The sequence below is a fragment of the Neoarius graeffei genome, chromosome 24 (assembly GCF_027579695.1).
Source record: "Neoarius graeffei isolate fNeoGra1 chromosome 24, fNeoGra1.pri, whole genome shotgun sequence".
Taxonomy (NCBI): Eukaryota; Metazoa; Chordata; class Actinopteri; order Siluriformes; family Ariidae; genus Neoarius; species Neoarius graeffei.
Window position 1 is genome coordinate 47508763 of NC_083592.1, and position 24345 is coordinate 47533107.

A 24345-nucleotide genomic window follows, 5' to 3' on the forward strand; every position below is an offset into this window, starting at 1 on the left:
GCTGTCCGCTCGTGAACCGTTCACCCAAGATGCATTTTAAAATCAAGCGTGAACAGGGCCGTAGAGTCACGTCAAGGTAAGCATCTGAAAAGTCTGGCTTTTTCCTGGTCGTGCCTTTAGTAATGTCATGAAGCAATAATTTAATGGCGCTTCTGAATCAAGGTGGGATCCAATAAACTGTCCCCTCCCCCGATACTATCCCAGACTGTACTCACTGCCCTGCAGAAGACGCCACAGCCTGGGCAGCTCTGATGTTTGACCATACCAGCCCGGTGATCCTCACACAGCACCAGCAACGGGATCCGCAGAGACGGCCGCATCATCTCCTGCTTCTGGATGGGTCTTCGACATAAACTCAGCTGTGTGTGGAGAAAAGATGTGAAAGGCACAGTAGACAGGAAGGACAAAACGAAAGTAAAGAGAAACCAGGTGAAGAAAGTGAGCGGCACTGAGAGGAAGTGAGACGTAGAGGAAGTCAAACGATACCTTCCCATCTACACCTTCGACAGCCATGCACTTTCCCTCTGCCAGCGTTACTACATCCTGGTTCCTGGGCGTTTCCATGCGACAGCTGCACAGCGGCGGCTCCAGCGTCTCATCCGACTCCATATTTTCTTTATCCTCAGGCAAACCTGTAAAACAGCAGTTATTCTTCAGTTCTTCTGTAAGCGACAGGTGCAACAGCTGATAAACATCTGAACGTGGTTTTCTGACAGGTTACAGGAAAAAGAAACCCATGTGGTGCTCAAACTATCTTGAGGGTAAAGATAAACGGTGTGTTCGTTAAGAATTCATTACAGCAAGGCACAGTACAGGAACCTTACATTTTATCACTTTCGCTCTTTCACGTGAGCCATGTTAAATCTGCCATCTTTAATTTAAATTCCATGCTAATGCGATGATAAATACAAAAAAAAGGCTTTTTATTCACCATGTTTGCTCACTACATACGTAGGACAGACCATGACGACGAGAGAGAACCTACCTAGTGACCGATTTGAGATTCAACCATATTAAAAATAAAAAATACTGGCCACACTGAGTACCTGTGTGTATAGCCGTGAGGATGCTCTCCTGCGCCAGTGTGTGTAGAGGCAGCTCTGTGTATTCTTCTCTGACGTTTTCAGGAGATTTCACATTTTCGCTCTTGTTCTGCAGTTCAGCCGCACTTCCTTCGGCCGCTTTTCCGCTCGGCTTCTCGTTGCTCTCGACGTTTGTTCTTAGTTTAAAAGCCTCCTCTAAGGGCAGCTGTAACCCTTTGACTCCATGCGACACTGGTTTCTAATGACAGCACACAATAATCTTGTCTTTACAAGCAGGCAATACAGACAGGAAAGGAGAAGGTGACGTGTCGAATCCCTTTCGAAAATGTGGATTTAAACTCTATTTAAAATACCTAATATTCAGGTGGATTAGTACGGAAGCCGCGAGAGGCCCTTCATATAATCTTTTTATTCACCTTGTTATCCCGAGATAACGACATAATTAATTCAGGATCTCGAGAAAACAACACAACTAATTCGAGATCTCGAGAAAACAAGACAATTATTCCGTGATCTCAAGAAAACAGCTGAGATATTCTCTCCCTGGGCCAGTCTTCTGCGGAGGTGCCGCAGACTAATTTTGAAATTATCCCTTATTAAAAAGACTTAATGCAATCTCTCCCTGTGTCAACCCCTGATCAAGATATTGCCTTATTAGGTGATCGATTATTCCAGACATTCTAATGACCAAAGTTGCGTCTATGGACCCTTTTCACGTGACGTCACGACAAACGCGGCCGCCATTTTGGACATGTACTACCAGTAGTTTACCACAGCCAACATTGAGGAACGGCAGCAAAGAAAGTTTTTACTTTCAGCAAGACTTCCATCATGCCACTATATTGTTGTGCACCTGGATGTAGTAACCATCAACAAACAAGGCAAGGGTTATCATTTCATCGGATCCCGACGGAGAAGATGGATAGCGGCCATTAACAGATTGGCAGCCCTCGGCATACCAACGCTTGTGTAGTGACCACTTTGTTGGAGGTAAGACGAATAAAATTAGCCAGAAAAGGCATTACATTGCTGTTAACATTCTGTGACGGCGAGTGTGTAACCAAATAGGTTAAAATAACCCATTGTAACCTCTTTGTTCTTCTGTAGTAGCTATTGTTGACTAGCCAATGTCAACAAGTAGCTGGTATGTTACTGGAGCAATGTTTACGTTCAGTCATTTGGATGACTGTTAAAACCTTTCAGTCTCAAGTTTTTCCTTTACTGGATTTACTAGTTTACTGTAATTATGATCCGGCAGCTATTTACACCGGATCCAGTGTAAATAGCTGCCGGAGCCAATGTCCGAGGTTCCGGAGCACACTCCGGCTTGCCCCCCCTCAAATTAAGCAGCGCGCTCCGGCTTGCTCCCAGAGTGCGCCGGCCGAGGTTCTGGAGCGCGCTCCGGCTTGCTCCCCCTCAAATTAAGCAGCGCGCTCCAGCTCCGGAGCGTGCTCCGGAACCTCGGCCGGAGCACTCCGGGAGCAAGCCGGAGCGCGCTGCTTAATTTGAGGGGGAGCAAGCCGGAGCGTACGTCAGTGAACAATCCTGGTGGAAGCAGGTAAATGTCGTTCTCGAAGCCTGCTAACCTCAATTTTTGCAAATACCTCTCCCTCTGCTCGCCCTGTAAATGCCCTACGTTGCTGGATAGTGAAGGTGTTTTCTGCATCTCGCTCCTTTTTCTTTTATGTTTTTCGTTTGTTGCCTTCCTCGCATTCAAACTGACTCGAGCCGAAGTCCACTACATGTCCAAAATGGTGGTCGCGTTTACGAAGGTCACATGACTGAAAAGGGTCTATACAGAATGAGAAATAGCCCCAAAGTCAGCATATCACAAGTCTCTTGGCGCACCTGAATGAACCATTTCTCAGCTGTTTACTCGAGATCATGAAATAATTGTTTTGTTTTCTCGAGATCTTGAAAAAACGGTTTTGTTTTCTCGAGATCTCGAATTAGTTGTGTTGTTTTCTCGAGATCCTGAATTAATTATGTAGTTATCTCGGAATAACGGTTTCGTTTTCTCGAGATCTCGAATTAGTTGTGTTGTTTTCTCGAGATCCTGAATTAATTATGTAGTTATCTCGGAATAACGGTTTTGTTTTCTCGAGATCTCGAATTAGTTGTGTTGTTTTCTCGAGATCCTGAATTAATCATGTCGTTATCTCGGAATAACGGTTTTGTTTTCTCGAGATCTCGAATTAGTTGTGTTGTTTTCTCGAGATCCTGAATTAATTATGTCGTTATCTCGGGATAACAAGGTGAATAAAAAAAAGGATTATATGAAGGGCCTCTCTCGGCTTCCGTAGATTAGAATATTAATCAAATAAACCATGCACTGAGAGGCTCCAGTTGAAATGATGGATTCTCTGAGGTGACTGGCATAGTACTGGTTTTTTTTTTGTGATTTTCTTTTTATTATACAGACACATTCACAAACAAAAAGTTCCCAAATTTATCGAAACAAGTCATCGATTTCCTCATGAGTGACAATTAGAGATTTCTCCATGTCGGGATGGTGGGGGCGGTCTGGGGGGCTCTGCGGCGGCCCTTTCCTGTCCTCTCCTCCCGCTAGGGTTCAGCTTGTACCTCTGATGCACTGGGGCTTGGAGTGGTCAGAGGAAGTCATCTTACCACCACCCCCCCTCCATTTTATTTTATTTATTTAATTTTTCTCTTGGGGGTGTGATTGTGTCTGGGGGGGGGGGGGTGCGTCAGTTTGCCCGAAGTCTGCTTCTCCCTCCCATAGTACTGTTTTGTGAGGGGGGGGCCGAAGAAAATAATACTACACCAGTCACCAAAGAGAACCCGTAATTACCGGTGCCTCTCAGAGCACAGTATATTGGGTTTTTATTCTGTCCATCATCACTGGAAATGAGCAATCGCACGCTCTGATTGGCTAGGATATTAGCTCATATACTGTGAGTAGAGAAAAACAAAATGGCGGCACGCATCAAGTCAGATAGATCACTTTGTTATCAAACATTTAAAAGAAACAGAAATAGCTAAGAGTATAGTTCCCCCACCTGTTCCACACTCCAGCCCAGTCAGTGGTGGTACCAGTGAATGTGGATAGGGAGGGGAAAAAAAAAAAAAAAACAACCCACAGTTATTCCACTCAGTCTCATCTTACATGGCTTATAGCAAACTTGTCGGCTATCAGCTCACATATGACTCGATTTTATGGAATAACTTAAATATCTCTCATCAAAAAATTCCAAAATAAAAAAGGTGTTAAGATTGAATCTCAGCATAAACTCACTGGAGGCAGCCATGTTGTTGTTGTTTACATCGGAGCAACCTTCAACTTGCGCATGTGCAATGTACCATACTATCGCCTGCCTCACTGGGCATGATCATGATACGTAGATCTACACGCACAGAAATGCTCACAGAGCCATAGCTGTGACTCGAGTCGACTGTATAGCTTGAAATTGTGACGCCAGTTCATGATATATCCAGGATATACCATGACTGACTCACACCATATCCTTTTTTTTTTTTTTTGACGTCACAATATACACTGCTTAATCAATGGTGGAACTATTTTATGTCACGTGAGCCATCATTGGCCAATCCCTGCACGGGAATTTTTTGATGACGGATATAACAGATAGAACAAGATCAGCTGCTCATTTACGTATACCCCCCGCGCTCACTTACATCAGAACGCAAGCAATTGAAGGAATAGGACACTTATTATGAATGTTGACTTTAACAAATAATGAACCCTGAAACAAGTAAGTAAAGCGCAGTGTCTCTTCCCAGGGATTTCAAACAGCATCCTGCTAAACTGTCATTCTGAAATAGCATTTTGCTTCTTGAAACAGCGTCAAAATCCACACTATATGTTTCAGAAATACATTCAGTCGGTAAACAGGAAGTTGATGTGCGACAGACCTGAAAACGGTATACACGGTATAGAACCCCAAGCTGAAGCTCGGTACCAAATATCAAGCAGTTGCGATTTATAGTTGATGAAAAAAGTGTTACGGAAGTTTTGTAAATCTACGCTATACGTTTCGTAAATGCATTCAGTCGGTAAACAGGAAGTCGATGTGCGACAGACCTGAAAACGGTATACACGGTATAGAACCCCAAGCTGAAGCTCGGTACCAAATATCAAGCAGTTGCGATTTATAGTTGCCGAGAAAAGTGTTACGAAAATTTTATAAATCCACACTATACGTTTTGTAAATACATTCAGTCGGTAAACAGGAAGTTAATGTGTGACAGACCTGAAAACGATATACAAGGTATAGAGATCTTGCATGTGACGTCACAGCCGATCCAGATTGTAACAAACGCCATCTTGTCGGTCAAACGCCATATTTCCGCCTTCTACTTCTGGTTCTACTTCTGCTTCTACCTTTTCTTCTGGAAAACCCTACTATATACAATTCTACTACAACGGCTGCAGCTACAAGCTCTCCCTACCTGTGCACGTTTATGTTTTTTGTGTGTATTTTTGCGTGTTGTTCGTCTGTACCGGACTTCAATATCCACTACAACCGTATGGACTTACTGGACATTGGTTTCCAGCAGAAAATGACGGTTTGTCGCGATTTCCATCGCATGCACAACATTCCGGACGAGATAGCGAGACCAGCGGGGTCTCCGTGGACTGTTATCGGGTCTAGCAGGTGAAGGAGGCGGCGTCGGGAGCGGAAGCAAAAGCGAGGCTGCAGGTAGAGCCGGCCTGTTGACTAAGCTCAGAAAACAGCCACTCAAATCTCCACTGCTAAGCCTCTCTCTCTCCAATGCCAGATCCATGGTAAACAAGACGGACGATTTGGAATTACAGCTGGAATTACCTTATTCTATTCTATAATCGGCTGGTCAGTACTAGTAATACTTAAGTGACTTACCCGTCCAATGAGGATTGTTATTTTCTTGTTTACAAGATGCCACATCTGAGGGCGGCTGATAAATCCTGAATTTCTGTAAAGATAACTGTGCAGAGATTTATAAGCACGCAGTGCTTCACCACTGAACAGTGAGGGAAAGTTGATGAGGTAATTATACACGTCTGGGTATTCCACCTCTGGCAGTTCAATATCCACTGACACGGTCGTGAAAACTACGTCCGGTAAGCCATAAGGGTCGCTAATCTGTTGATCGTTTATTTTAGACATATATCTAGTTATCTGTTCATTAGAAAAATGAGCCGTGTAGTCCGTCGGTTGAAATTGACCCATTCTGTACACGAGTGCAGCAATATTCAGCGGTGTTTTTTACCGACAAGATGGCGGCTGTTAACTTTCCGGTCACGTGACTGCAAGATCTCTATAGAACCCCAAATTTGAAGTTCGGTACCAAGTGGCTATGATTTGTGGCTGCTGAGAAAAAGGGTGTTTCTGACAGACGGAAATACAGAGATCTGGATGGACGGACGGACGGATGGAGGTAAACCAGTACACCCCCGCCCCCAGAGTAGGGGTATAATCAACCACTAATTGCTTCCTGTTCACTATATACAGTCTGCACACTATTGCTTATTACTGAGCTCATATAAATGTGATGTCAGGTAAAACTACTCACTTGGCTGTTTGAGGTAGGTAAAGTGAGGTTCTGTTGAGCTGACACTTTGGTTTTCTTCTTGGGAACAAAACTATACAAGCCCATCTTCCTCCTTTTCTTCTTCTTCTTCTTCACTGCATATAAACAGAAGAAGAAGAATCAGTGCTGTGTTGGTTCATGCTCCAGTTAGCACTGGATGGCTGAGAAGTCAATAAGAGAAAGAAGGAAACGCTGACCTGCTTGTGTTTTTGCTGAACCTTTTGGTCTCTGAGGGAGCTTTAACTGAGTAGACGGCATAATCTTCAACTCTGCGTCTTTTACTGAGGCTCTTTGTTCTGTATTTAGGATCTTTACAAGTCAACACAAAAACATGGATCGAGACATTCGGGTACTTCAGCAACACACTGGGAAATAGGACGATATGGTGAAACTACTTTAGATAGTACTTAATTTTTTTCCCTCTGCTCTTTGCTAAATAATGGCAAAAAAAAAAAAAATTGTAATGCACATTGTGTATCTAACCTTGAGTGCATCTATAGTAGGAGCAGGACTGGTGATGGTCTTCCAGGCCAAACGTGACTGCACCAACGTAGGCCCTCGATTTCCCTCCTCAGAGCCTTTTGAGTTCGTTTTGTCCATCTCTGATCTCCAAGAAGCTGATGTCCTGGATGAGCTCTGAAGGGACTTAACTGCATGACTTTGTACAATATCAGGTCCTGGACTCTGAGTCTTCTGAACTGGGCAAGGGGCTGGGACTGACACCTTTCTGGTGTGAGAGGATGTGGTCTTTGATGCAGTCTGTCCAGAAAACAAAGGAAGGCCCGCTTCTGTGTCTTTCTGTTTTCTCGCCGACTCTGAGCCTCCATCCTTGTGTTTAAGTTTAGTTTTACCTCGCTTTGATGCATCCCCAGGCTTGTCCACGCCTAGAAAATTATTACTGTTAACTGCTATCCACAATAATTTATTACTTTTTATGCATTCTTAGAGCTCTATACTAACACATTGCTGGTTGACAGTAGTGAAACATCTGTACTATGCGATCTCTCTCAACAATTCAATGGAATTAGTAACAAACTTGACAGTACAGCATAACCAAAAAAAAAAAAATGCAGGTTATAACTAGGACTCCGGTTCCTTGACGTGAGGTGGCAATACACCTCTCTGCTTAGTCCTCAGATGCTCAAAATTTCAGTACATCAGGTCTAGTGGGACGGAAACACCACACAGTCTGGTCATGTTCAACCCTGGAGCTTTGAAGCATGACGTTATCTGCGGTGCCACTCTGCAGGACTCCTCCTGAGTCTACACACAGCATGGTTCAAAAAACAAAAAAGCATCTGGACAGAAACTGAAGATTAGAAAAAGACCAGGCCATGTTTTTATCAAAATCTTCAACTGCCCAGTTTCAATGAGCCGCTTCTCATTGATCTTTATTCAGAAGACCTGTGTCATATAATATGATTTTCAGTAGGGCTCGGAAAAAGTTGAAAAAAAAATTATATACATCACACACACACACATATATATATATATATATATATATAGTGGTGCTTGAAAGTTTGTGAACCCTTTAGAATTTTCTATATTTCTGCATAAATATGACCTAAAACATCATCAGATTTTCAAACAAGTCCTAAAAGTAGATAAAGGGAACCCAGTTAAACAAATGAGACAAAAATATTATACTTGGTCATTTATTTATTGAGGAAAATGATCCAATATTACATATCTGTGAGTGGCAAAAGTAGGCAAACCTTTAGCCTGGCTAACGCGACTTCAAAGCTCTCCGAGCATTTGGTCTGGCCAAGCTATTAAGCCCAACCGTTTCCCAAAGTGCGTGGTTGACCCGCCTGCCTGAAATGCCTCAGTTTGCTACTGGTCGAAGCCAGAAAAGGCTGTGACGAAGCTTAAACCAATCACATCACTCTTTCCTCTGACGTATGTGACGCGACGGGGCTAACTGATAGATTAAACTCTTACCGAAGCCGGTCGGGAGCAAGGCGAAAACGTCCTTCCTTTCAATAAATACCTCCAGGGCTGCTCTTTGCTCCGTTTTCAATGAGAACTTCCCGTTGAATGCTTTCAATACAGCATCTACCGCTGTGTTAAAGGCTTGCTGCTGCTCCATGTTCGTGATGTGAATGAAGCGCTTCCGGCATAGATTCTGTAAACAATCTATGGCTTCTGGTCGCAGTTCTACTACGTCACTGCCTTGAACACGCCTCTACCCAGGGCCGTTGGAGATGCTCAAAGTTGATTGGTTCCTGATTTTTCGGGAGCTTGGAAATGCTGTAGATAGCTTGCCTGGCCAGACTAAGCTCGGAACAGGCCCTCGTGTTGCGTTACGCTTAGGATGGGCGGGCCCAGGCTAGCGAACCTTTGCTTTCAGTATCTGGTGTGACCCCCTTGTGCAGCAATAACTGCAACTAAACGTTTGCGGTAACTGCTGATCAGTCCTGCACACCGGCTTGGAGGAATTTTAGCTCATTCCTCCGTACAGAACAGCTTCAACTCTGGGATGTTGGTGGGTTTCCTCACATGAACTGCTCGTTTCAGGTCCTTCCACAACATTTCGATTGGATTAAGGTCAGGACTTTGACTTGGCCATTCCAAAACATTAACTTTATTCTTCTTTAACCATTCTTTGGTAGAACGACTTGTGTGCTTAGGGTCGTTGTATTGCTGCATGACCCACCTTCTCTTGAGATTCAGTTCATGGACAGATGTCCTGACATTTTCCTTTAGAATTCACTGGTATAATTCAGAATTCATTGTTCCATCAATGATGGCAAGCCGTCCTGGCTCAGATGCAGCAAAACAGGCCCAAACCATGATACTACCACTACCATGTTTCACAGATGGGATAAGGTTCTTATGCTGGAATGCAGCGTTTTCCTTTCTCCAAACATCACGCTTCTCATTTAAACCAAAAACTTCTATTTTGGTCTCATCCATCCGCAAAACATTTTTCCAATAGCCTTCTGGCTTGTCCACGTGAGATTTAGCAAACTGCAGATGAGCAGCAGTGTTCTTTTTGGAGAGCAGTGGCTTTCTCCTTGCAACCCTGCCATGCACACCATTGTTGTTCAGTGTTCTCCTGATGGTGGACTCATGAACATTAACGTTAGCCAATGTGAGAGAGGCCTTCAGTTGCTTAGAAGTTACCCTGGGGTCCTTTGTGACCTCCCCGACTATTACACGCCTTGCTCTTGGAGTGATCTTTGTTGGTCGACCACTCCTGGGGAGGGTAACAATGGTCTTGAATTTCCTCAATTTGTACACAATCTGTCTGACTGTGGATTGGTGGAGTCCAAACTCTTTAGAGCTGGTTTTATAACCTTTTTCAACAACGCTTTTTCTGAGGTCCTCAGAAATCTCCTTTGTTCGTGCCATGATACACTTCCACAAACGTGTTGTAAAGATCAGACTTTGATAGATCCCTGTTCTTTAAATAAAACAGGGTGCCCACTCACACCTGATTGTCATCCCATTGATTGAAAACACCTGACTCTAATTTCACCTTCAAATTAACTGCTAATCCGACAGGTTCACATACTTTTGCCACTCACACATGTAATATTGGATAATTTTCCTCAATAAATAAATGACCAAGTATAATATTTTTGTCTCATTTGTTTAACTGGGTTCTCTTTATCTACTTTTAGGACTTGTGAATATAGAAAATTCTAAAGGGTTCACAAACTTTCAAGCACCACTGTACACACTAACAAAATACATATCAGTACAAAATACACTTCAGTAAACAGTTAGTAAGACATTCTAATAAATAATATGATAAAAAGCCTGTTTCCACGATAGCGTCACTATCCTGGTGTGGAACCCAATTTAGTTTTCTGCCGCTGTCGCCCATCCAGTTTGTGCATTGAGATTTTTTTTCTGCTCACCACAGCTGGAAAGAGTGGTTATTCGAGTTATCATCGCCTTCCTGACAGCTTGCATCCAGGGTTCCTACACCTCCATAAACATGAAATTCAAGAACTTTTCAAGCCCAACGCAGGCAAATTCAAGGCCCCAACACGGCACTGTGTGAGACACGGATCAAGGTTCATTATTGTTACAACAGCCAGTCTTTGTTAATTTCTTTGGTGAGCCACAAAGCCTGGAATTCACATTTTCCTGGCATTGTTCAAGGTTTACCTCATGTTAGCAACACCTCAAACGTTAGCTTTCTTTCTTGCTTGCTTGCCCGTCACCCTTTCTTAAGCATGAAACAAGGACGCACAGATGGTAGGAGACACATGCAAACAGCAGCACATAAACCTACCTTTCAAGGTCTTATCCCCCCCCCAAATTCAAACTTTTAAGGATTTCAAGGACCCGTGGAAACCTGGTGAATCAGTCCGGCTGTTCTCGGACCTTACTCAACAAGAACTGTTGCTCACTGGATGTTTCTTGCACTCTTCAGTGTAAACGCTCAGGAATGTTGTGCATTAAAGGCAGACTGCCTTTCAGATTTTTCAAGTGTAGGTCATAAAAAGAATCTTCCCTGACACTCAATTATTTTTGTTTAGTGGACCGAAAGCTACTGAATTCGAATCACAGACTTCCAATTTTATTAGATGGTTGTGTGTGTTTTTTTTTTTTTTTTAAATAGAACAATTAATGAATTTAGGGCCACGTGGCCCTAAATTCTCTGCTATTTTTTCCTGCTTCACCATGACCCAATTCAAGATACTACGTTATACATAACATGGTGGGCTTTCCCTGTTCATGCAAGGCATTGTGGGATACAAATTTTAATTTATTTTTTTATTTATAAACTTCGCCGATTAAATGGCAGGGAATCCTCCACAGAACAATAAGCTCCAACACCTGAGGTCCCACAAAATTACAAAAATTTTTATGGTACAATCAATCAATCAATAAAAAAATAATACATATTAGAAAAAGAAAAGGAAAAAAAACCCCAGCCCATAAGTATACAGACTAATAACAGCACAAACTGGTGCTGAGAGTGGAGACTGGCCGACATGTATGACATTTTACACACGCAGATTTAAAAGTCTGTGATCTATCAATATCAAAATAAAGTCTAGTTAAATTACTATAATATAAAAAATGGTCCTTCTTAAACTGTGAAAGTGATTGATTCAAATTCCTTAAATGCGGGGATAAAATATTCCAGATTCTAGGACCCCGAATATAAAAACTGGTCTGAAAAGTTACAGTATTAGCTTTGGGTACATTTAACATAGTTCCCCTAGACAAATCTAATCGCCTAGTAAACCTTGTAGGTACACTAACACTACGTTCAGACTGCAACCTGAAACGACCCATATCCGATTTGTTGTGAAATCCGATTTTTTTGTTAGGCCGTTCACATTACCAATTATATGAGACTTGTATGCAATCTCAAATATGAACGGAAAACAACCCAAAAGTGTCCCGTATGCGCAAATTGACACGTAATAAGCACATCTACGTAATACGTAAACAAAAAAACGCGCACTCTTCAAGTTTAATGATTTCTTTTTTTTTGTTTGTTTACCGTATTTTTCGGACTATAAGTCGCACTTTTTTTCATGGTTTGGCTGGCCATGTGACTTATACTCCGGTGCGACGTATATATGGTTTTTTTTTTTTTTTCACCGCGGAATAACTGGAGCTGATGCTGAGTCTGACGACAGCCACGCAGAAGAAGAGGAAACGGCGCTTCATCTGCCGCTGGAGTTGGCAGAGTTGTTCAGAAGCGACACCGAGGATGAGGAATTCAATGGATTTGCTGATTTGGAGTGAAATCATCAGCTTGATAAACTTGATTGACCTGTGTTTTATTATTAATGATAGGCCTATAGTTATTTAAATAAGTTATGTAGTGATTTTAGGCAGTGCTTAATTTGTGAAGTGGGAGGTCCCAGAACGCAGGAGGTGGGTGGGTCCGGCGACTCAAAAAAAAAAAAAAAAAAAAAAGGCGGGGGATGGTTTACTATAACTTTACGCACATGCGCTTATTGTGTGTGTATAATAATAATAATAATAATAATAATAATAATAATAATATCAGACATTATGATCTTAGAAAACGCTTTAGTGACAAACAGTGACAGACAGTAATATGTCGTGATATATTATAAAATATTAATTTTTATTAGTCTATATATTAAATTATATATTACATTTATCTTCTAAAATAACAGACTGTACTCATCACAACCGGTTTATTTCACCATTGGAGATCAGATCACACAAGACATGAGTTAAATGACTCATTTTAAGGATTTAAGTAGGGGATTTAAAAGCGGTTGTTGTTTTTTTTTTTTTCACTAGACGGTTGTTTTTACTACCGTACCTGTCTTTGGAGATGATATACCTATAGCCTACTTGACCTCTGATTTGATTAAATAAAATTCGACAAAAATGAAGAATGACACTCCTCGATGATGACTACAGCTTTAATAACACAGATGAAAGAGCCATGGGGCGATAATAAGCCCTACCGGTAAAAATATTCTAAAAGCAAACTGATTAATGCATCAGTAATAGGCTACTAATATTAGTTATAATAATAATATAGGCTATTAGTAATAACGATAGTGATAGTATTAAAGATAGTAGTAGATATTTAAAATAATCAGACTAGGCTACTTACAGGGCAAAGGGCGCGTTATCACTGCTCAGCTGTTCGTTTATTAAATAAGCAATGCAGTCGCGCAGTAACCACGCGCCGCTTATCAGATACAATCACAGATTCTATGGATAGAATAACCCTTCAAAAAAGCGCGACTTATAGTCCGGTGCGATGTATATATGTTTTTTTCGTCTTCATAATGCATTTTTTGGCTGATGCGACTTAAACTCCGGAGCGACGTATAGTCCGGAAAATACGGTAATTATCTGGTTAGTGTTAAAGTGTGAGGTCTCGTGTGTGTTTTTGTTTCTGAACTGAAATGAAAACGTGTAGCCTGGTAACGAGGGTTGACTCCTAAATGTCTCTCTAATTTCTATATAAGTGCACTACATGTTACTAGGAAGTAATGGATTTTTAAACTCTATATAGTGCACTCGAGCTTCAGCAGGCAGTCATTTGGGATACGGCCGCTGTATTACCAAACTCTTAATTCAGGCTTAATAATTTGCACATATTTATTTCGTCATATTAATAAACTTTTTCTACATTTTTATAAATATTTATTTAGATTGTTTATAGCCAGCTGAATTCTGCAACTTCTCTCAGCGCTGGCTCAAGGTGCAGAAACACCAGTGCAGTTTGCTATGGAGATGAGGCGAGACCTGGCGATGTGGTTTTTGTGGCGGCGGCGGAACTCGCACAATAATCTGATTAATGTGGGCAGCAGACTAATGAGACCGAAGGTGTCAAATTACTGGAAATTTCCAGAACAATCTTATAATCTTGTAATACAGGATGGTTTAAGTTATAAATCAGTTATAGAAACTGTTTTATTTAATCAGGCTAATAGATCAACATCCAGGTCCCTACCAAATCCACCATTAGCTTGATCAATTCTATAAAAGTCTATTTAAATTCTGAAAACTGTACAAATGTTGTTTTCCACCAAAGAGGCGGGATTAGCCGACGCAGAATAGTGACGTTTGTCTCTTGTTGATGACGTGTAGGTCGCATGAATGCGACCTGTCCGGTCAGACTGCAGTCGCATGTGAAAATATCAGATATGCATCGGAATTAGGACCACATATCCAAGCGGCCTGGGTCGCGTGTGAAAAAATCGGATCTGTGTCGTTCAGATTGTCAACAACAAATCGGATACAGGTCGCATATGGGCAAAAAAAAAATCGGATATGGGTCGTTTCAGGGTGCAGTCTGAACATAGTCTAATAGAAATATTATGGTCTGTTGACATAGATTTAAAACTGCTGACAAATTTGAAACAGGAGAGAAAAATGGAGGATGCGAGCGTGCGAATGAAACGTGAAAGACCGACTACAGTAACAGAAAGCGAGAAGTAAAGACGTTATGTTATATATACATGCATACATATCAGCATGTACATGCAAAATCAGCCCAGCAAGCTGCAACTAAATTAACCAATGCCCTGGTTGGAGTTGCTGAGTGGCTCGACCGATCCTGCCTTACCCTGAATGTAAGCAAAACAAAAGGCATGTTCTTCTCCAAAACTAACCTAAACATCTCCAATGTAAACATCTGCGTCAAAGGCGAACAGACTGAGACCGTCAGCGAATTTGAATATCTTGGTGTACTACTTGATCGAAATCTGAGTTTCAAAAAACACATCAAGAAGATGACAAAAACTATTAAATACAACTTGGCTAACTTCAGACAGATCAGATCCTCTATCCACAGAGGCTGCAAAAATATTTCTGCATGCTCTTATTTTCTCACACATCTCATACTGTATCACCTGCTGGGGCAGGCTAGTCAAACAACAATCAGGCCCTTAGAATCACTGTACAAACAGGCACTGAAAATATTTGACAAGAAGACACTTATGGGCCCTTTTCCACTACCCTTTTTCAGCTCACTTCAGCCCAACACGGCTCGCGTTTCGACTACCTCAGAGCAGCACGACTGAGCTCACTTCAGCCTTACTCAGCACCCAAAACTCGCACGGTTTTGGAGTGGGGCTGAAGCGAGCCCAACCGAGCCGAGTGAGGAGACACTCCCCTGTGCACTGATTGGTGAGGAGGAGTGTCCTCACATGCCCACACACGCCCCGCGAGCACGCTGGGATCTGTAAACACCGTAAACCCGGAAGAAGAAGAATTACAACAAATTATGCGCCTCGCCTCATCTATACGCTCTTGCCAGTATCTGTTGGCGTTGTCGGTGACAACAAGCCACAGCACCAAGACCAGCAACACTAACGACTCCATGTCCTCCATGTTTATTGTTTACTATCCGGGTCGTGAGACTACCGCTTAAAAGGTCACTGATGTCACTGTTTGCGCCGCCTAACGACATCACGTGACGTCCACCCGCTTTCGCTAACTCCACCCAATGTGTCCACCCACTTCCAGCCAGCACGGTTCAGCGCGGTTGTAGTCGAAATGCAACACCAACAGCCCCACTCAGCTCGACTCAGCCCGACTCAGCCGCGTTGGTAGTGGAAAAGCCCCATTAGATACCACCACTGTGACATACTACATAGGCACAATTTCCTAACTTTTGATAATTTCAGATTTTTTTCAAACGTATGTACACTAGGGTGCATCAGTTGCCCTCACTTTCATAAAATCTGATGCGTTTTTGTTTGGGTGTTCCTTTTCACCAATAAAGACATCCTGTAAACATTTTTTGACCATATTCAAAAGTCTAATGGTGGCACCATGAGGTTCATTTTTTTTTTTTTTGCCAAAAAACGCTTATTTTATGTTTTCGCGTAAGGTTTGAATCACAATGTTGGACTCCATTTATTGATTTCTTGTGACCCAGAGATCATGTTAAGAACCTCTGAAGGGATTGAGAAGCATTAATGTGATTCATAATACATTTGTATTGTTTAAAAGTAGTTGAACAATGATTCAATGAACAGCTAAAACTCAAACTGTGCTTGAGAATATATTTAGAATATGGACTAAAAATGTGTATCTAAGATATTTGGTATACTCTATAAGGTGCCATAATGTTTCATGAAAAGTGATCGAAATTTTGTCATAAAAGTCATAAAATAGCAGCTTTTTCCATCACTTTGAGCTCCTGGTGCCACCATTAAACTTTTGAATTTTGTCAAAATATTATTTCACCCAGTGTGTTTTCTTACCAAAAGGAACGTAAAAACAAAAACGCATCATGATCGGAGGAACTTTTCATTTTTAGGGGGCAACTCATGCACCCTAATGTACAGTCTACAAAATCCTAAATGGCTTGGCTCCCACCTGTTTGCAAAAGTTTGTCTGTTACCGTGGCTCTGTAAGGTCCACTAGAATAGCTTCTGTACATAGCTGCACTGTACCCTTTCACTACTCAGCATTTGGACAGGCAGCCTTTTCTGTTAAAGCAGGGGTGGGCAATTATTTTTTTCCATGGGGCCACATGAGAAACAGAAAATTTTGTGGAGGGCCGGACCATAATGGTGATGATACACGGGGCAACTTTTTGGGCAATGTTGCCGAGCAAAGTTGCTGGCAACGGGCAACTAGGTGAGACACAGGGCAACTTTTCAGGGCAACAACAGTTAGCAACAGCAGTTTACAGTTAGCTAAAAAAAAAAAAAAAAAAAAAATCCATGTCTTAATTTTTGCTGTGACCATTTAATCAAGCTGTCTGTTGTTTTTTAGAGCTTTGGTGAGGTAAATTCCTCCATATAGAATATTAAAATAACTTACCGGCGTAATGGTGATGATACACGGGGCAACTTTTTGGGCAATGTTGCCGAGCAATGTTGCTGGGCAATTGCGTTTTGACTCTTTTCTATTGAGACTGGGCAACATTGCTTCTTTCTGAATGGTTTTGATAATCTCTGGCAACTTTTTGAGATAAGCCAATCAGAACGCGAGTATCGAGTCATGTGACCTCCGGTGAGGTTCGGATCAGAAATTTCAAACAAATATGGCGGCCGCTCAGTGTCGAGTGAAGAGATGGAGAGACTCCTCATCTGTTTTTACGCCGGTAAGTTGTTATTTTAATATTCTATATGGAGGAATTTACCTCACCAAAGCTCTAAAAAACAACAGACAGCTTGATTAAATGGTCACAGCAAAAATTAAGACATCGATTTTTTTTTTTTAGCTAACTGTAAACTGCCGTTGCTAACTGTTGTTGCCCTGAAAAGTTGCCCTGTGTCTCACCTAGTTGCCCGTTGCCAGCAACTTTGCTCGGCAACATTGCCCAAAAAGTTGCCCCGTGTATCATCACCATTAAAACAGATGAGGAGTCTCTCCATCTCTTCACTCCACTGACACTGAGCGGCCGCCATATTTGTTTGAAATTTCTGATCCGAACCTCACCGGAGGTCACATGACTCGATACTCGCGTTCTGATTGGCTTATCTCAAAAAGTTGCCAGAGAGTATCAAAACCATTCAGAAAGAAGCAATGTTGCCCAATCTCAATAGAAAAGAGTCAAAACGCAATTGCCCAGCAACATTGCTCGGCAACATTGCCCAAAAAGTTGCCCCGTGTATCATCACCATAAGGCTGAACTAAATTCTGCATAATATTAATTGTATTTCTTTATATGAAGCAATAAATATCATTGTTTTTACAAGCTGCTAAGACTGGTAAGAGTATGAAAGAAACGAGGTTGCCTTACAAAAAATATCATTTATTCAATCAAATTTCCCAAAACAATGGTTAACAAAATATGAACTTTGTACCATTTTTTTTCAGTCACATTCACCCCAAAACACTAGCCTGGCTAACGCGACTTCAAAGCTCTCCGAGCATTTGGTCTGGCCAAGATATTAAGCCCAACCGTTTCCCAGAGCCCGTGGTTGACCCGCCTCCCTGAAATGCCTCAGTTTGCTACTGGTCGAAGCCAGAAAAGGCTGTGACGAAGCTTAAACCAATCACATCACTCTTTCCTCTGACGTATGCGACGCGACGGGGCTAACTGATAGATTAAACTCTTACTGAAGCCGGTCGGGAGCAAGGCGAAAACGTCCTTCCTTTCAATAAATACCTCCAGGGCTGCTCTTTGCTCCGTTTTCAATGAGAACTTCCCGTTGAATGCTTTCAATACAGCATCTATGCGTAATAGATGCGGAAGCGTGAACGAAGCGCTTCCGGCATAGATTCTGTAAACAATCTATGGCTTCCGGTCGCAGTTCTACCACGTCAGTGCCTTGAACACGCCTCTACCCAGGGCCGTTGGAGATGCTCAAAGTTGATTGGTTCCCGATTTTTCGGGAGCTTGGAAGAGCTGTAGATAGCTTGGCTGGCCAGACTAAGCTCGCAACAGGCCCTCGTGTTGCGTCACGCTTAGGATGGGCGGGCCCAGGCTACCAAAACACAATAAAGACATCACAGTATTGTCTTTCTACTCCAAATATCAAGCAAGATACATCATATTATAATAATGATGCCCACATTTGTAGTTTAATCACCTCATTTGGTGCTTTTCGCCGGAGATCGGCTCCGGCGCCTGCTGGTGACGTCACACGATGTGATTGGCTGGACCGTTTGAAGGATGACGTACAAGTTTGTGGTTGGGCCGGACAAATTACGGAAGTAGTTATCGCGGGATTAGGTTTCGTGGGATTTCATGTCATTTTCATGTCGCGCGCATTGCGTTTTTGTTGAACACAACTTCAAAATAAATGCAATGCACATTCAGTCCATGCATGAGGTAAAATTAGAAAATACGTTTATTTTGTAACGGAGCAAAGAGCAGCCCTGGAAGTATTTATTGAAAGGAAGGACGTTTTCGCCTTGCTCCCGACCGGCTTCGGTAAGAGTTTAATCTACCAGTTAGCCCCGTCGCGTCGCATACGTCAGAGGAAAGAGTGATGCGATTGGTTTAAGCTTCGTCACAGCCTTTTCTGGCTTCGACCAGTAGCAAACTGAGGCATTTCAGGGAGGCGGGTCAACCACGGGCTCTGGGAAACGGTTGGGCTTAATATCTTGGCCAGACCAATAGCTCGGAGAGCTTTGAAGTCGCGTTAGCCAGGCTAGTGTTTTGGGGTGAATGTGATTGAAAAAAAAAAAAAAAAAGGTACAAACGTTCACATTTTGTTAACCATTGTTTTGGGAAATTTGATTGAATAAATGACATTTTTTTGTAAGGCAACCTCATTTTTTACATACTCTTACCAGTCTTAGCAGCTTGTAAAAACAATGTTATTTATTGCTTTATATAAAGAAATACAATTAATATCTCATCTCATCTCATTATCTGTAGCCGCTTTATCCTGTTCTACAGGGTCGCAGGCAAGCTGGAGCCTATCCCAGCTGACTACGGGCGAAAGGCGGGGTACACCCTGGACAAGTCGCCAGGTCATCACAGGGCTGACACATAGACACAGACAACCATTCACACTCACATTCACACCTACGCTCAATTTAGAGTCACCAGTTAACCTAACCTGCATGTCTTTGGACTGTGGGGGAAACCGGAGCACCCGGAGGAAACCCACGCGGACACGGGGAGAACATGCAAACTCCGCACAGAAAGGCCCTCGCCGGCCACGGGGTTCGAACCCGGACCTTCTTGCTGTGAGGCGACAGCGCTAACCACTACACCACCGTGCCGCCCACAATTAATATTATGCAGAATTTAGTTCAGCCTTTTGGTCCGGCCCTCCATAAAATTTTCTGTTTCTCATGTGGCCCCATGGAAAAAATAATTGCCCACCCCTGCTTTAAAGCATTGCTGCAGGTGTACAAATCTCTAAATGGTACAGGGCCCAATTACCTCTCTGATATGTTGCGGCGGCCTAACCCAATCAGATCTACCAGACCGCAGCAGCAACATTTACTGGTAAAACCTGTTGTTACAACAAAGTGTGGTGAAGCAGCTTTGAGCTACTATGCAGTACAGCTATGGAACCAACTCCCAGAGGACATCAAAAATGCTCCTGCTGTTGGCAGCTTCAAATCTAGACTAAAGACCACGCTGTTCTCAGATGCTTTCTGCTAAATGATTAATATCGTCATCTTTACATGTTTTAAACTTTACTTAACTTTTACAGTCTCTGCATGTTTTAAATTGTACTTACCTTTTATTCTATTTTATTCTACTGTTTTTTTAATGAACTTTGACTTCATTTTATTATTGTATTTCTACTACTGTTTAATTCTTATTTTTTTTCTCTCTTCTTCCCCCTTTATTTTATGTAATTTTATTTTCTATTGTTGACTGTTTTGCTTTTACCTCTGTGAAGCACACTGAACTGCCACTGTGTATGAAATGCGCTATATAAATAAACTTGCCTTGTAAATATGTTCTAAGGGTGAACAGTATATACATATACAAGGGTGGCTATGGACCCATCCCACGTGACGTCACGACAAATGCGGCTGCCGTTTTGGACATGAACTACCAGTAGTCTACCACAGCCAACAACGAGGAACGACGGCGAAGCATCGAAAGGAATATAGCCATCAAAGAAAGTTTTTACTTTCAGCAAGACTTCCATCATGCCATTATATTGTTGTGCACCTGGATGTAGTAACCATCAACACACAAGGCAAGATTTATCATTTTATCGGATCCCGACAGATGCTGACCGACGGAGAAGATGGATGGTCTCTAAAATATTGGCAAAATGATGCTTATTGACATAGCAATCGTGTGTAACGGGAAGCATTTGCATATCCGAAGTGTTGTGTTTACATCAAAGATAAAATAAACCGATATGACAACGACTGCTGCTGCCAGGTTGGGGACACAAACTAGTAGAAAGGAAGTGTGCCAACAGTGCCAACACACTTCCTTTGTGGTCGATTCTGCATTTAATTATTCGTCTGCTGTGGGTTTGGAATCGGTAGCCTGACCGATTCGTTCACGTTTGTGGTGCCATTTGTTTGTTGACGCGTGTTGAAATGGAAGATTGGTTGTTGACATGATTTCCAGTGATGCTTTGGTGCTGCTGTGGATCAGATGTGTTGAGTAGCCTGACTGTTTTTTTTTTTCTTGCGTGTGGTATCATCGTTGACGCGAGGTTGTTTTTTGAACATGCCAATGCGGACACGATTTCCCCTGATGAGTTATGACTTCAGACGCGATGCGTGTGTGGAGGTGTGGAGTCCGCGTGATACGTGCGTAAGATAGGCTTCTCGTGTGTTTGGAGATCCGCACTCTGAGACAAGCGCAAGCGCACCCCCCCCCCCCAAGGGAAAAAAAGGGACCCCCCGAAAATATCGGCATAGTTCGAACACTGGGTTGGAGAAAGTAATGGCAAATAGTGAGTGCACAAACCATAGAAGGTAAACTGTACACAGCGCCAGGGCAGTGTGATGGTATGTCTACTTTTAGATTGTGTTAGCTTATCAATGAACACACTCGTCACTCGACGAGTTTCACGTCTTTACGACGGATACTTAAATGTGTGTTAGGTATTATTGTTGCAGTCTAAGCAGTCATTGTAGCAGCTAGATGAGCGAGAACCGAAAGGGTCTGTGCCATAAACCGTTATTTCTTCATGTCCAAAATGGCGGTCGCGTTTACGAAGGTCACGTGAGTGGGAAGGGTCTATAGCGACTGCTTTAAGGGGTAAAGAGTTAAAACCCCAAGAGATCAAGACAAGCCTGTCTGGTCAAAGTCTCCGAGATGTAATTTTTCTTCATTCTGGTGTTTGTTGAAAAGAAAAGAAAGAAAGAACAACTTCATTCATCATACACTTGTGAAATTTCCTCTCTGCATTTAACCCATCTGAAACGGTGAACAGACACATACGCAGAGCAGTGGGCAGCCATGTTAACAGCGCCCGGGAGCAGTTGGGAGTTCGGTGCCTCGCTCAAGGGCACCTCAGCCCAAGGCCGCCCCATATTAACCTAACTGCATGTCTTTGGATTGTGGGGGAAACCGGAGCTAGGGTGGCCAGACGTCCGGCTTTAGGCCGGACCGTCCGTCTTTTCAATGTTTTGTCTGGCGTCCGGCGCAGCATCAAGCCGGACGCACATTTGTCCTCCTTTTAGAGACGATGAGCGGAATTATAGAATATCGACTTGCCAGACTGGAAGAGCAGAGTTCTAGAATAACGTTTTGTAGGGAAACTGCAGATCTGTGCTGCACACTAGTAATCTACAATAAAGAGTCTATGGTTCGATGTTTTTTGGCATGCAATGCGAACTCCGCACCGCGAGGCGTTGCGTTCTAGAACGTGTTGCGCTCTATCCTTTGATGATCTTCCTGGCGCGTGCCTTGTTGGCTACTTCAAAGAGTCTGACTGTTCTCTCTCACTCACTCACACACACACCTACGAATTCTGAAGACACAAAGACTGAAGCATGATATACTGTTTTAAAACGTTTTATAATGTTGCTGGTTATGTTGCCTATTTGTTCTTTGAGAAACTACAAATGTTGTGCTTTTTGGTACTCAGCACCTTAAGTTTAATTTCAGTGGTTTGTTAACTCCACAACGGTTTTAATAAATACAAATATGGTGTTCTAGCCAATTAAGAGCTAATACATGAATTATAATAAATACTATGACTGCTTTGACAGGCGGCACGGTGGCGTAGTGGTTAGCGCTGTTGCCTCACAGCAAGAAGGTCCGGGTTCGAGCCCCGTGGCCGGCGAGGGCCTTTCTGTGCGGAGTTTGCATGTTCTCCCCGTGTCCGCGTGGGTTTCCTCCGGGTGCTCCGGTTTCCCCCACAGTCCAAAGACATGCAGGTTAGGTTAACTGGTGACTCTAAATTGACCGTAGGTGTGAATGTGAGTGTGAATGGTTGTCTGTGTCTATGTGTCAGCCCTGTGATGACCTGGCGACTTGTCCAGGGTGTACCCCGCCTTTCGCCCGTAGTCAGCTGGGATAGGCTCCAGCTTGCCTGCGACCCTGTAGAACAGGATAAAGCGGCTAGAGATAATGAGATGAATGAGATGAGATTGCTTTGACCTTACTCTTTTTTCCCCACAATCATAATCTTTAACCCTACAAAATTGCCATGTTGATTTCACCAAACTTGAGTGACTTGCATAAAAATAATCCATTCTCAATCTTGCCACTGTGGTTTACATAAAAATTTGAGGGCTATGAATCAGATGGGATTTACCATTATTCACCCTAAAATTGATTAGAATGCAGGAAATTGCATCTAAGAAATACAAAATTTTCTGGGGGAGGACCCCAGACCCCCCCATCCAAATAATGTCCTCCTTTTTGGTGTTATGGAAATGGTCACCCTAACCGGAGCACCTGCATGCAGACACGGGGAGAACATGCAAACTCCACACAGAAAGGCCCTCGCCGGCTGCTGGGCTCGAACCCAGAACCTTCCGTGCCGGCCAAACAAACAAACAAACAAACAAACATGTTGTGAATATTAACTGAAGTTCTTGAGCTGCTGCAAACATGATTGGCTGATCAGTGCCTGTTATGATGTATAATAAAGTTATCTGAACTTACAAGGTTTTTTGGGTTTTGCCATGGCTCTGAGAAGACCACTCAAAGGAGGAGATGGGCTCAAAGTTTTCCAGGTTTGCCCACCCAGAGGAAGCAAAGCAACTGGAATCATACATTCAGAAAGTCAGCTCTTATCCAATACAATACAATACAGTACAATACAATATATAAGAAATTAAAGCTAACTCCTTTTTTGGTCACAATTTCATCAATTAAATGTTTTATAATAACTAATATGGTAGATTAACAGACTATTTAACCGTTTGAAATGCTGACAGGCGTAGAATAATTAGCAAAAGAAAAGAAAAGTGTAACCATGAAGAAGCTTCCTGTGTAAACCCACCGGTGGGGTTGAGCTAAGCTAAAGCTAACGTTAGCGAAAACATCATTCATCAAAACATTCCGGTCCAGGAGAGCGAATGGATGTTTTAAAAGCATGAAATGAGTCCCGAGGTGTTCAAGACACTTTCAAATTGGCGAACAGTTCCTACCTGTTAAAAGAAAATAAGCTTCATGCTGATAAGAAGGATAAAAACAAAGAAAGTTTAAAGGCAGCGCTGCCTCACTTCCTCTGCTGGGAGACTGTTACTCGCGAGCGACTCCTGCTGGCTGCTTCCTCAATCACCTCAGAGCTGCCAGTCAGTCTGCCTCTTCACTTTCATCTCATCTCATCTCATTATCTCTAGCCGCTTTATCCTGTTCTACAGGGTCACGGGCAAGCTGGAGCCTATGGGTTCACACCTACGGTCAATTTAGAGTCACCAGTTAACCTAACCTGCATGTCTTTGGACTGTGGGGGAAACCGGAGCACCCGGAGGAAACCCA

General features: G+C 42.7%; 1 protein-coding gene across 2 annotated transcripts in view; it reads right to left on the reverse strand.

Moving 5' to 3' along the window:
• Positions 1-24106, reverse strand: part of ehmt1a (euchromatic histone-lysine N-methyltransferase 1a) — a 70649-nt gene extending 46543 nt beyond the window's left edge. For both annotated transcript variants that reach the window (XM_060907398.1, XM_060907397.1), the window contains exons 1-8: positions 24012-24106; positions 23524-23622; positions 7080-7480; positions 6794-6905; positions 6579-6691; positions 1047-1281; positions 487-632; positions 216-359 (exon numbers count right to left, since the gene is read on the reverse strand). In XM_060907398.1, the coding sequence (XP_060763381.1) occupies positions 216-359; positions 487-632; positions 1047-1281; positions 6579-6691; positions 6794-6905; positions 7080-7480; positions 23524-23545 (1173 nt within the window). In that variant the 5' untranslated portion in view covers positions 23546-23622; positions 24012-24106. The remainder of the gene's footprint in view (positions 1-215; positions 360-486; positions 633-1046; positions 1282-6578; positions 6692-6793; positions 6906-7079; positions 7481-23523; positions 23623-24011) is intronic.
• Between the last annotated feature and the right edge of the window lie 239 nt (positions 24107-24345).